Genomic DNA, 13,451 nt, shown 5'->3' on the forward strand with positions numbered 1-13,451 from the left:
GGGGCGGGGGGATTGTTGGGTCATTGGTACCCAGGCGAACACTGGCCCATATGTTCAGTTCATTCGGACACAAGCTTGAATGATAGGAAGGTTATGAAACGACTTATGAATATTCATTATATTCATGTAATTAAATTAGTTAAATCAGGAGGTCTGGTAATTTGGTCTTCTGTATTGATTTATTATCATCACCTGAAACTATTAAACATTAAAAAAAAAAGCTAATATAAAATAAAAGTATAAAATCTAAATGAAAATTAGAGATGCTTCCAACTAATTGAAATTAATTACAGCACTAAAATTGCTAACTGGACATTAAAATAAAATGATATTTAATTAAATTAAACCAAAAAACAAATATTAACATGATACAAATGGCAAAAGCACATAATAAAATTATAAAAAAATTTAACTAAAATGAATATTGAAAGTATTCAGCTATAAATTTTACAACTAAATCGGTAGAATTATTAATTTGGTCATCTGTATTGAGTTGGCACAAGTGGTGTTGTCATTATCTAAAACTATTAAAAACAGAAATTAAATAAAATATAAATATTCAATTAAAAGCCTAAATGATGCTAGAAATGTTTGCAGCAAACGGAAATTAATTGAAGCACTAAAAATGTTTTAAAAATATTAATTAAACCTAATTATATTAGGTTAATATTCATAACCTAATTTAAACAAAATCTGTTTAAAGTGGGGGGTACGTTAGCAATACCAATCTCGGTCAGACAGCAGATACAAATTTCTGAAGATGGAGAGTTCTTAACTCAAGAAATTAGCAAATTAATTAAAGTTATTGTACTCAGAAGAAAGACTAAAGATGCAACATCAGCATGACCCAATTAATATGCGTGAGCTAAACGAAGTCATTCTGAATTGAGTCAGTTTTATATATATTCATGATATCTCAATGAAATGCTTGTAATGCGTCATAGGTTCAGCATTAAACATGACTTCCTCTCTGTGTATTTTAATGTTCCTCTCTCTCTGCAGCACTGTCTATTCTCCATATTCATGTCACCACCCTGACACTATTTTAGAAGTGCTGCAGTGCTTCTGCTCCCGGAAGACCTTCCAGACTTTCCATCAAACGAGTTCAGTTCTCCATTACGGACGCTACTGTATCAATGCGTCCCTGACCTCTTGACCTCGCCGTATTTGACCCCTGACTTCTGTCCTTGTGTGTGTGTGACAGGTGTCCGAGGGTGATGCGGAGCGTGTGTGTGAGCCGTGGTTTGGCGACCCGACCCGAGCGCTTGTGACGGGGTCATGGGACTGCTGCTGCCCCCTGTCCGTCTCTCAGTCCGCCCCGCTGCCTCCAGAGGCCCCAGGGTCCTACGCTCCCTAAGGTTCCAACCCAGTCCTGAAAACAGCACAGCTGGTAAACACAGTCTCTTTGGTGCTGATGTCATTTTATAAATACGAATACATTTTGATTTCATCTGAAATAAGGAGGAATAGAAGGATAGAAGTTCCCAGTTCTCTTTTGCGAATCTAGATTTCAGTAGTCACGTAACTTGCGTAACTCGTCATTATAGACTACGTAAATGCGTATTTAAAAAAATTCTGAAAATAATGATTTAAATTTGTCTAGATTTCAGTATAACTTGTGTAACTTATAATTACAGACTACATAAATCGTTGTCTTTTATGCATCTGGAATTGAATATTTAGGTTAGTTGCGTATCATATTGTTATAGACAAAGTAAATGCATTCTCTTTTGTAAATATACATTTCAATAGTTACAGACTACAAAAATTCATTCTCTTTTGCATTTCTACCTTTCAATAGTTATGTAACGTGTAACTTATAGTTACGGACTACTAAATAGTTACATCATTTGTATTCACAGTCTACGTAAATCAATTCTCTTTTGCATATCTACCTAGTTATGTAACTCACGTGACTTATAGTTACAGACTATGTAAATGCATATTTTTTTCAATCAGAACATCTCAAAAATGGCTTAAAATATATATATATATATATATTCTGCATATCTAGATTTCAGTAGTTATGTACACTTTGTTACAGACTACTGAAATGCATTCTATATATATATATATATATATATATATATTCAAATGTTTTTTTCTTTAACCAAAATGTTAATAATCAGTGACCAATAAATATCTATGAGCTGATATTTGCCATATATTGCAAAATTATGAATCCTGTGGTAAAGCCTTCATAAATGCATCATGAATTTTAGTGGATTTGTGACTGCGCATTCAAGAAATTTGCGTTTTTGATACTCATGATTAATAATATTGCTTTTTGATCCTCAAAGACATTTCCTTCGTTTAGTTACCAAAGTGAGTTTTACCAAAACTATCAAGAATAAATTGGTATGACATATTGAGCAAACTAAGTTTGCAACCTCATTTTTATTCACATCAAATTAAATATAGGTGCAAATTTACCTTTAAAAAAAAAATCACATTAGCCTTTAGGCTTAACTGGTTGGACAAGACTAAAATAAATAAATAATTATAATTAGGCACTTAGTCAGGTGGCTAATTAATGAATATTATTATGGGAAATGGATATTAATTAGGTTACATGACTGCACACTCCATGAAGGTTTCAAAGCCGCTTCAGAAGTCATTAATAATCATTAATATTTTACAATTTTGCATCAATTCGTAAGTGCAGAACCAATAATTTTGACATCACAAGTTGAAATTAACGTCATTAAGCTGTCAACTAAATCAGCAGTTTTTTTTTGTTTTTTTTTATCTCATAGGTGGTGATTTTCGGTCTTGCTTCTGAGTATAATGTCTGAATCTTCTCTGGACACCAGAAGTTGTGACGTTATGAAGGTTCTGGAGAGTGACGGGCCGCATGTGGCCGAACCGCCCGCGACCCTCAACGACCCCCAACACGTGCACCAGAACAACGGCACACCCGCCCAGGAGTGTGTAACAGACCAAAGTTCCTCCCATCAAACTCAGGTAAACCTGGTGACAGCACCTCAAGTGGTGCATTATGGGTAATGTAGTCTAAAGTCAGCAAGAAATTAGATTGTAAGCTCTCGCTAATGACTTACTATGGGATGGTGGAATGCTTTTGCAATGGTTTTCATTATCCTAGTGTCTCTGCTTAAAGATAGAGATAAGACAACAAGATGAGTAGAATCAGCCAATCAGATCCAAGCTGATGTGTGATTGGCTAATGCCAGGAAAGAGAGGGAGGACAGTTAATCTGCACCTGAAATCCTGCTGGTTTATCTGCAAACCCTCAGGGTGCATGAGCGTGCGCGCGCGAGTGTGTGTGTGTGTGACTTTGCCACCATCTGCTCTTGGTGCATTGAGAAAGGGCAGTGGCCAGGTGCATTGAAACACATGCTGATCTCAGCTCTATTCCTCACTCATTGTTCATTTCTCTTTCCTCTCCTGCACAATTAACTGCTTCACTGGTGCACATACTCCTTTAATGTTATATATTACCTGCAATAACATGCACAACTTTTTGACCTTCTGGATATGTATAAGTGTGTGTGTGTGTATATATATATATATATATATGTAAAGATTTTTGTCTTTTTGAAAAAAATATTTAATTGGTTATATATATATATATATATATATATATATATATATATATAATTTTTTTACTATATTTCATCCTTTTACAAACAATGTGCATTTTCCTCCCTTTTTTCTGATTGCCAACAGCTCGTCCAATCAGCACAGACTATTAAACGGTCCAAGGTACGGTATGATCACAGCATGAGTTGGTTTGCCTCTCATTTTATTTTTTGGATCAGTTGGTTGTGTTTTGTTTGCCTGCACTCTGTGTGCCTTGCGAGAAAAAGAGAGAGAGTTCGGCAGTGCATTGTGGGAATAAAAGCCCCTGGTCGAGTCAGTAAAGAATAATAAATGTGCTTTGGGTGATGCTGCGTTTAGCACTTTTGCAGCATGTACCGAGATGCCGGAGGTTTGTAAGACCCGAGCGCCTCCTCCGGAGATTTTCCCACTTACAGTGGCGAATTCTGCTCTGCGCTTGATGCCGTTTCATCACTGCATTTTAAACAGCCGAACTGTTTTTGTGATTATGTTGAGTGCTTGTGTTGATGGAACATTGTTTTTAGTTGTTTAGACATTGCTTGCAAAGAATCATCTCTTGTGTTTATTATAATTTCTAAAAAATAATGATTCGCATGTTTCTGGTTTGTTTTGTGTTTTCGTACTTTGAGATTTTCAGACTTTTTAGGGCTGTTGGGTCTTTATGTAAGCGTCCGTTTTAATAAACGCGCTTCTAATTAACGATCTAATCACAGACCCCTCCCTGAGCTCTGAAAAGTCTCCTGAGACCTTGCAAAATGGTGCTTGTGTATTTTTAGTTGCGTTGTTGGACGTTGTTTTGCGAATGAGTGCCAGACATTTTAGTAACCATGGTTGCTCTCCTCCAGTCCAACGGCAAGTTAAAGTTAGTCCGCAGCTTGGCGGTGTGTGAGGAGCCGTCTCCGCCTCCGCTCCGAGAACTGACGCACGAACAGGTAAACGTGTGTGTGGGTGTGTGTACAGACTAGCATACGGTTTACTTTTTAGCTTATGTGACTTAGTTTACTTGCTAATTCACCAACTGTTTAATATAAAAATATTTACATTTGTGGTTTTCTTAATGCTTTGGAAAGAAAAACAGTTGCGCTGCTTAATATTTTTGTGCTCTACCAATTGAGCTACAGGAACAATCATTTTTATATTTTAAAATGAATTGTATTTTATTTTTAAACCATATCATATATTAACAAAAACATTTAATAACATGATTTATTTTACAAATAAATGCTGTCCTTTTAAACTTTTTATCATGAACCCCCCCCCCAAAAAAAAATAAATGAATTACCAATAATAATTGAGCAGCAAATCATATTAGAGATCATATTAGAGTGATTCCTGAAGGATCATGTGACACTGAAGACAAATATTTCACACTATTACTGTATTTTCAATCAAATAAATGCAGTCTTGTTGAACATAAGAGACTTCTTTCTAAAGCATTACAAATATTAATGACTACTAGTGTATGCTGTACATAATGTAAAACACACAGTGTACTGTATGATCAAACGGTTTAACCATTGTCCTTAAAAATAACGCTGTCAAAACATCAGCACTGCTCTTCGTTATAAAGAGGCTTGTGTGTGTTTGAAGTCGATTGTGTGTGCATGTGTGTTTAATAGAGCTGTGTGTTTATTGAAGGTGCTCGTGTGCGTCCCCAGCGCAGGATTGCATTCATCCATCATCTATACCAAATACAATTTTCCTGTCTCAGCTGCCGAGCGCAGTGGATTGCTATAATTGCCTGTTCTTCTCCAAACCCCATTTTTGTTCTATTTATTAGGTTAGTGTGCAGCTCAGAGCCGCTATTAAGAAGCCCATCAGCTGCAACTTTATTTGCGCGTTTGGTTATTTCGTAGGGAGGTTATTGATGGTGATTTGTGAAATATAGGTGTTTTGTAAAAAAGGGTTGTGCAATGCAATCACACATTGATATGTCACATTTCTTTTTTTTCCCCACAATGTTATGTCAGTACTTTAAATTTAAGTACACTGCATTTTAAAATCTTTTTTATAAATATCAAATATTTTGTGAAAATATCTATGCACATTTTGATAATTTAGATTTTCTAGTACTAGTACTTTTTGTATTTTGTAAACTGTTTATTTTGTAATTCTATTAATTTCTATTAGTATATATATATATATATATATATATATATATATATATATATATATATATATATATATATATATATACACTAATAGAAATTAATAGAATATATAATATATTTTTATATATATTCATCATTCTATATATTCATATTATATAGTCATCATATTCATTTTATATCCATATCAATTTATAAAAACAATTGATCTATAAAATTGTATAATGTTCTGATATCTAACATCTATAATATTCATATGCATCTATATAATTAAGGTTTTTATTTATTTATTTTAATTATGTATTTATATTCGTTTATGAAAACACTAAATAAATTAATAACTTGTATAACTTTTAGCTATATCTGTATAATTTATTACAAGATATATCTGTATAATTGATTTATTACACTTAATAAATCTATAAAGAAATAACTTTGTGCAATTATATATTTTCATTTTTTTTTTTAGATAACAGGCATTTATTTATCTATATTTATTTATTTATCTTTTATAAGACCTAAAATAAACAAAATATAGATATTTTGCATATTCGTCATACTTATGAATTTTCATAATTATGTTTTTTAAAAGCGAATGTTTTCTTTTTTTTAATTATAATTGGTGATTTTAGCATTTGTAAAAAAAAATACAAAATACATTTCATGTGCAGGTCGTGCTGGTTATTGCTGACTTGCATTGTAGTTTTCAAATGTTCACATATATATATATATATATATATATATATATATATATATATATATATATATATATTTACAGTATATATATATAAATACGTCAGTACTTGACCGTAATATTTGAGAGGCAGACAGTGTTGATTTCCTTTGATCAACCTTGCTTTTTAAAGACATTTTGTTGAAATGAAACGATCAGCTTCTTTTCTTAATCGGATTAATGCAGTGCTCTTCCTCAGGTGAGGAAGAAAAGGATTCAAGGCCTTTTTGGACGAACTGTCTGAAAGACGAATAAACGTCCTTAATCAAGTGTGTGATGTCCTTAATCAAGTGTACATCCTTGAACGAGTGAACGAGACTTCCTCCCCGAGGAAAGAGGGTCTCTATTCATAGACCTTTTTCATCTCTCTGTACCTTTCCCTCCCTTCACTTTTTCACAACCTTCTCATTCACGATCTGTCCATTCGTCTTCTCTCTCGCCGTCCCTCGTGTAGCATGACATTTTTGTCTTCATTCAGGAGCTCGACAGTTAATTCAGGCCTTTCTCAGTCTTCTTTAGAGGAGTGGAGAGAAAGCCAGAGAATGAAAAACAGTGGCAAGCATAAAAGCTTCCAGAAATGAAACCATTCATCGTTTACTGTGTGCAAAACGAAAAAGATTTCAAACTTGAATGATTTGCCTCTCTCTTCCCATACATTCAACATTAAAAAGGAGCTTTAAATAGCCATAAACATAGTAAATATAATTTATATAATAATTTTTACTGTGTTTTTATGACGTTTTTGGACATTTTAGGAGGTTAACAGCCCTGGTTTCCATTCCCTTCCATTGTATGGAAAAGAACAGCGTGAACATTCGGCCAAACGTCTCCTTTTCTGCTTTACAGATCAGTCTGAAGGTTCAGGATCAAAAAGGGGTCAATAAATGATGACAGAATTATAATTTTTGGGTGAACTACCCCTTTAAAGCCACTGCTGTTCACTTGGCAGGATCTTCTCTCTCTCTGTTTGAAATAAAGCTGGGTTTTAGCATCAGAGTGAAGGATCATGGCGGGATCGAGTCCAAAGCTCACAGAAGGGCAGAATGATCTCATAACCTCAAGGGAGTTTGTAAATCCCATTCATGAAATATAAATTCATGTGCAGTCGAAACGGCCAAATACCCTCAAAACCCCAAAGAATAGAATATATTTACTATAATAAACTGTTTTTGGCTGTTGGGTCAATCAATTTAAAACACTGTACACTATGATTACAATGAGCTTCATTTATGAGCTAAATTTTTTTGTGTAAATTGTTGACAAAGTGGGAATGTTTATCAGTGTGTGGTTTTATTCTCAAAATGACCCTGGCCAATATATCATCAATTTTTAAGTACATTTTTTATGATTTTATTTAATTTGAGTTTTTGCATTTGAACAAAGGATTGATTTTTTTTTTTTTTTTTTTTTTTTATTGGTTTAGTCGAGTTAGTCTGACCTAATCATTAATCTAAAGCTAAAACGATTCAATTATTAATTTGATTAAGTGTTTTGTTTTTATTACCAATATGATTGTCTTATATATATTGCTGTATTACTAATGTAATTGTTGTTGTTTTTTTCAGTACTTTGATCAATTACAAATCTAAAACCCTAACTACGGTTATTATAAATTTTTTTCTTGATGTTTTTGCAGCGCATTATGGAACATTTTGTAATTTAGCTTTAATGGTTGTTAATTGATAGTTTAACTTCCTTTCTTTGTCGGTGATTTTTATGTAGAAAAAAAAGGCAAGTCTTTATTACTTTCGATGATTACAAAGGCTTCTGCTAATTCTCTTCGCAAAGTATTGTAATCAAACTCTGATTAGCTGCAGCTAAGGGAAAGAGCTCATAATTAGCTTTAAATTACCTTTCTCACTTCATAATGACAAAAACAAGCGATATTGTTTGTCTTCTAATCATAAAAAAGTGTTGTTGTTGTTTTGAGACAGGGGAAACGTACAAATGTTCTTAATTCTTTGTCAAATACATCTGATGTTAATGGAAAACCTCTTTGCACTTTTATATTTGATTATTTCTAAGTGTGTGTTCTATTATTTGTTTGTTCGTTTTTAACAGGAAAAGATTCATATCGAGCTCAGTCAGTCTTTTGAAAAAGACGAAACATCCATCAAATATGAGGACAGTGAGAAAATCTCCGAAAAGCCAGAGAAAACAGACCCACTGTATAAAAAGACGCTCTCAAGAGGTGTGTGTGTGTGTGTGTGTGTGTGTGTGTGTGTGTGTGAGTGTGTGTGAGTCTTTGTTTTTTTGGCAGAGGAGGTGTTTTCTCACAGGCCAGATGGATGCAACAGAATGTGTGTGATGAATCTCTCTCCATCTCTCTCTCTCTCAGATCCCAGTCAGGACTACACCGACTCCACAGGAGTGAACCTCCACGAGTTTCTGGTCAACACGCTGAAGAACAACCCCCGGTGTGTGAAAATCCCCCCCGCCGTCTCATTAACACACCCTCACACGAGTGCCACTGCTACTTCCTGTCGCTTCTTCCAGCGCTTTCCCAAAATCCCATTGAGAATGTATACTTGGGTTACTTAAAATAGAGACATATACATTAGATTTCTCCACATGTCTTGCAGCTCTTCTGGGTTGTTAATGTGGATGGATGTGGGGCTTGTAGGCACACATTCGAATATTCTGGCTCTGGATTCTCATCAGGTTGATGAGCTGTGATAAATGCTAATGAGCGCTGTTCTTACAGGGACAGAATGATGCTGCTGAAGCTCGAGCAAGATATTCTGGACTTCATTAGTAACATCGAGTAAGTTGAGTCCAAAAAACTGAAGAACAGTTAATTTACATTTCTTTTTCATATGAATATATATATATATATATATGTGTGTGTGTGTATATATATGAATATTATATTTGAAAAGTAAGTTCATGTTTTCACTTTTGTATATAAACATATACATGATATGCGTGTGTGTGTGTAATAATGCATATATAGCAATATGCAAGTGTTATTATTATACATAGCATTATTATTTTATCTATACATATTAATGTTTTTTTTCATGCTTGTCAGTTTTAGATTGATATATCAGCAGTCAGGCATATTAACAATGTCTTATGTTTCAGTATTTGACGCTTTTGAGATTTGCATTAAATATGGTTCATGGAAAAATATTATTGAGTGGAGGTAGAGAATTTCATGTAAAATATTCATTCATTTTATTTTAGCAATTAAATTGTGTTTATATATATATATATATATATATATATATATCAATAAATCACTTTTTACACCCTCCTTTTTATGTATTGGACATTAATGTACATAAATATTAAATGTTATTTTATACATATAAATATTATATTATCATATTTTTACAGAGGTAAATAATTTACATTTCTTAGATGCATATTTGCCTATTTATTTATTTACTTACACACATTTGTATTTTTCTTTTTTTAATTTTCATGCATATCAGTTTTGGCCAGAATGGTTATTAAAAAACAGAATAAAAAAAAATATGTAAAATATTATTTAATTTTAGTGATTTTATATATATATGTCAGCGTTACATTTTCTCTTTACACTGCTTTTTAGATATCGGCCATTAAAAAAAGCTGTTATTAATACAGCTTTATAATATCTACATTTATTTCTATATCTTTAAATTAGCTTATGTACAGTAGGTAACTTTTTCTTTCTTTCTTTCTTTTTCTTTTTTTTTTTTGGTCACAGAAGTCAAAGGCGGAAGTTCCCCCCGATGACATCATACCACAGGATGCTCCTTCACAGGGTGGCGGCGTATTTTGGGCTGGACCATAATGTCGATCAGACCGGGAAATCAGTCATTATCAACAAAACCAGCAATACCAGAATGTACGTGTGGATTTCAACCGGCCTCATTTGTCACAAGTATGAGTTTTTTTAATGTAACCGCTTCTTTCCCTTACAGACCAGACCAGAAGTTTTCTGAACACATTAAAGATGATAAAACAGATGATTTCCAAAAGCGGTACATCTTAAAGAGAGATAACTCCAGCCTGGACCAGGATGACGGCAGGGTCAGAAATATATACTTATCTTAAATAAGCTAAAAAAACATATAGTACTTACAAATACTCCTTGAAATAATCCAATGACCAACAAATAAATATAATATATAAAATAAATGGTGCAATACAGTTAATAGAGTTTGTTTGTGTGTGTGTGTGTGTGTGTGTGTGTGTGTTTTAGTTGCGGATGCGTCTTAAGGACGACAGGCGGAGTAAATCGATCGAGGAGCGAGAGGAGGAGTACCAGCGTGCCAGAGACAGGATCTTCGCCCAAGAAGTGCGTCTCCTTACAAAGATACTATAGAGTTCTCACTATAAACTTATTTGATTGACATTTATTATTGGTGTTTGTTTTTACTAGAACAAATAATAAATAACACTAATAATGAGTATATGAGTAATATTTATTATTAAAATAATGTTGAATGTTTATTATAATAAAAAAAATGTGTTTGTGTAAACTTTTAATAATTTCCAACTTAATTTGAGAATAATTAATAAATAGTTTAGTTTAGTTTTTTTTGTAGTAAAAAAAACTGGAACATGTCATCTTATGCTTCAAAAGTACCATTTTTGTTAAATGTATATTATTACAAATGTAATATAAATATAATGCTTATTATTAGAATAAATCACAACTATATATATATATATATATATATATATATATATATATATATATATATATATATATATATATATACCATGTTTGTTATGTATAAAAGTACATTTTTGTTATGTATAAAAGTTAATTTGAGCATAATTAATAAATGGTTTAGTTCATTACAATTTAGCTACTATATTTAGCTAGAAAATTTCATGTTATGTTTCAGAAGTAACACACAGATAGTTTTTGGTATTTATTTTTTAAAATGTTTTTCTTTTCTTTTCTTTTCTTTTCTTTTTGTCTGCAGGGACAAGAACATTTCCCGTTTGATCAAAGGTAAAAAAATAAATAAGAATGACATATGATATGGCATTGCTAGCAAATGATCTGTGGGAACTTCTTTATTGCTTTCTTGTTTGTCTGTTGTCTTATCTTATAATGATCATAATGTTTGAATTCCCTCTAGAATCCAAGAGGACGTGACTTTCATTAACACTCAGCAAAGACGACAGATATTCAGGTAGATTTTAGTGTGCTTTGTTTATTATCGTTTATGAGATTTGCACTTTAGAGGAAACTTTAGCCCTGTGTTTTTTTAAATCCTTGAATTCTTTCTCAGATTGACAGACGGGCATTCGGGAAACAGTCGTCAGAGCAGCTCTGAGAACGAGCTGAAGTATTCGGACGCTCGGCCCTGGAGCAGCACAGATTCAGACAGCTCCCACAGGAACCTGAAGCCCTCCATGACCAAAGCCAACAGCTTCAGCGGCATCAGTCTGCTGATCCGAGGAGACAGTACAGCCAGCAGCAAGAGCACCGGGAAACTGTCGAAAACCAGTAAATAACCCTCCCTCCTTCACCTGGACACTTTGCAGAGATGCACGATATAGAGATTCTGACTTGCACCAACAATGAATGTTTTTCTATTATATATCTATCCTGTTTTTTGCGTCATCATGAAATCAAAATGAAGCCAGTACACTTTCTTAATCATTCTTAAAGTTATCTTCATAATCTTTCATTAAAATATAACAATTGTTCGTTCCGCTGAAACGACTTTCCATTTCCGCTGACATCATCAAGGCCATATTTTAAGCCCCTCCCCTTCAACGTTCTGTCAATGTGAAAGGTTGAGGTTTATATGTACAAAATTAGTTTCAGCAAATTTTATTTAAATGACATTATATTTCTCTTTAGTTATTTCAAAGAAAAAGATGGTAGTCTTAATATAATAATTATTCCTGCGTCTAAATGTACATTTAAATGCTGGTGTTTGTGAGTTTATTTAAAGTCAATTTAGTTAAATCAGCTGTAACAAAGCTACATTTATAGCTGAAAACATAGATATCTTAAACTTTTAGTCAAAGGGTTTAGTTTCATTTAAAAACTGTAAAATAATAATAACTTGGATAAACAGATGCATAATAAAAAATTGAAATATTCTTCCATATGGATTATAGTCGCCGATATATCGTGCATCCCTACATGTCTGGTTTTTAAATAAAGCTTATATGATTTTGACAGACTACAGTTCATGTTAGAATTACTGTCAGTGTTTATAAAGACTTTCCAGCCTCTGAAGTAATTAAGACATTTTTATTGTATTTTTTGTCTTAAGTGTCCGAATACCACCAAGTGTATTTCACTTTCACCATCCCAATCCTGCTTTGATATGCTCGTCGTTTTTTTCTTTTGAAGACCTCATTTCCTGTTCATGCTTTGAACCCTACAATGTAGTGGAAAGCATCTCTTTGCCCTCTGTTCACCCATTTCATGTCCATCGAGAAACAGCTAAGAGAACACATTGATATTCTGAGTCGTCTGCTCTCAGGGTTCATTGGTTATTTATGCTCTGGCATTTAGAAGCTCAAGGAGTCGACACCAATATATATTTATCATTTTTAATATTTAATGATGCTCCTTTTCTGTTAGTAACCACTGGATCTTTCCTCCTGCCCAGTTACATTTGGACAGCCCTTCAAATGATTGCAAATGGTGTTGTTTTCCGGTGGTTTCATCAGGATTTTATTTTTATTTATTTATTTATTTATTTGTTGCTTCAAAATATAAACATCAGATAAGAAATTGTGTATTTATTATTTTAATTTCATAATTTAATTTGTATTTCAATTAGTAACTTATTTGTATTTAATTGTATTATTATTATTATTTGTATTTTATTTACTAACAATTTTAAATTAAAAAAAAAACATTTGTGGTGATGGAGGGTGGTTCAAATTTTAAATGTTTTTTTATTTAATTACTAATAAAAAATGTGTTTGCAGTCATATCAATATTTTGTTAAAATCTTATTAAATTTTTAATCAGATTATTTTAAATAATAGTAAAAAAAACTAATAGTAGTAGCAATAATGGTAAGTATTAATAAAAGTACATATAATTCTGGATTTTA

At 32.7% G+C, this 13,451-nt stretch overlaps 1 protein-coding gene across 10 annotated transcripts in view; it reads left to right on the forward strand.

Annotated features, from left to right (window-relative positions):
- Positions 1 to 13,451, forward strand: part of LOC132131699 (R3H domain-containing protein 1-like) — a 37,667-nt gene that overhangs the window by 10,669 nt on the left and 13,547 nt on the right. For 7 of the 10 annotated variants that reach the window (XM_059543767.1, XM_059543766.1, XM_059543771.1 and 4 more), the window contains exons 2-14: positions 1,205 to 1,390; positions 2,757 to 2,964; positions 3,688 to 3,723; positions 4,425 to 4,511; positions 8,482 to 8,611; positions 8,759 to 8,837; positions 9,125 to 9,184; positions 10,115 to 10,255; positions 10,332 to 10,440; positions 10,613 to 10,708; positions 11,346 to 11,374; positions 11,505 to 11,558; positions 11,658 to 11,875. In XM_059543767.1, coding sequence (XP_059399750.1) covers positions 2,788 to 2,964; positions 3,688 to 3,723; positions 4,425 to 4,511; positions 8,482 to 8,611; positions 8,759 to 8,837; positions 9,125 to 9,184; positions 10,115 to 10,255; positions 10,332 to 10,440; positions 10,613 to 10,708; positions 11,346 to 11,374; positions 11,505 to 11,558; positions 11,658 to 11,875 — 1,216 coding nt within the window. In that variant the 5' untranslated portion in view covers positions 1,205 to 1,390; positions 2,757 to 2,787. Of the gene's footprint in view, positions 1 to 1,079; positions 1,104 to 1,204; positions 1,391 to 2,756; positions 2,965 to 3,687; positions 3,724 to 4,424; positions 4,512 to 8,481; positions 8,612 to 8,758; positions 8,838 to 9,124; positions 9,185 to 10,114; positions 10,256 to 10,331; positions 10,441 to 10,612; positions 10,709 to 11,345; positions 11,375 to 11,504; positions 11,559 to 11,657; positions 11,876 to 13,451 lie in introns of those variants that run through there. The other 3 variants (XM_059543768.1, XM_059543773.1, XM_059543774.1) reach the window with 3 other exon arrangements.

Source organism: Carassius carassius, chromosome 48 (genome assembly GCF_963082965.1).
Source record: "Carassius carassius chromosome 48, fCarCar2.1, whole genome shotgun sequence".
NCBI classification, from domain to species: Eukaryota; Metazoa; Chordata; class Actinopteri; order Cypriniformes; family Cyprinidae; genus Carassius; species Carassius carassius.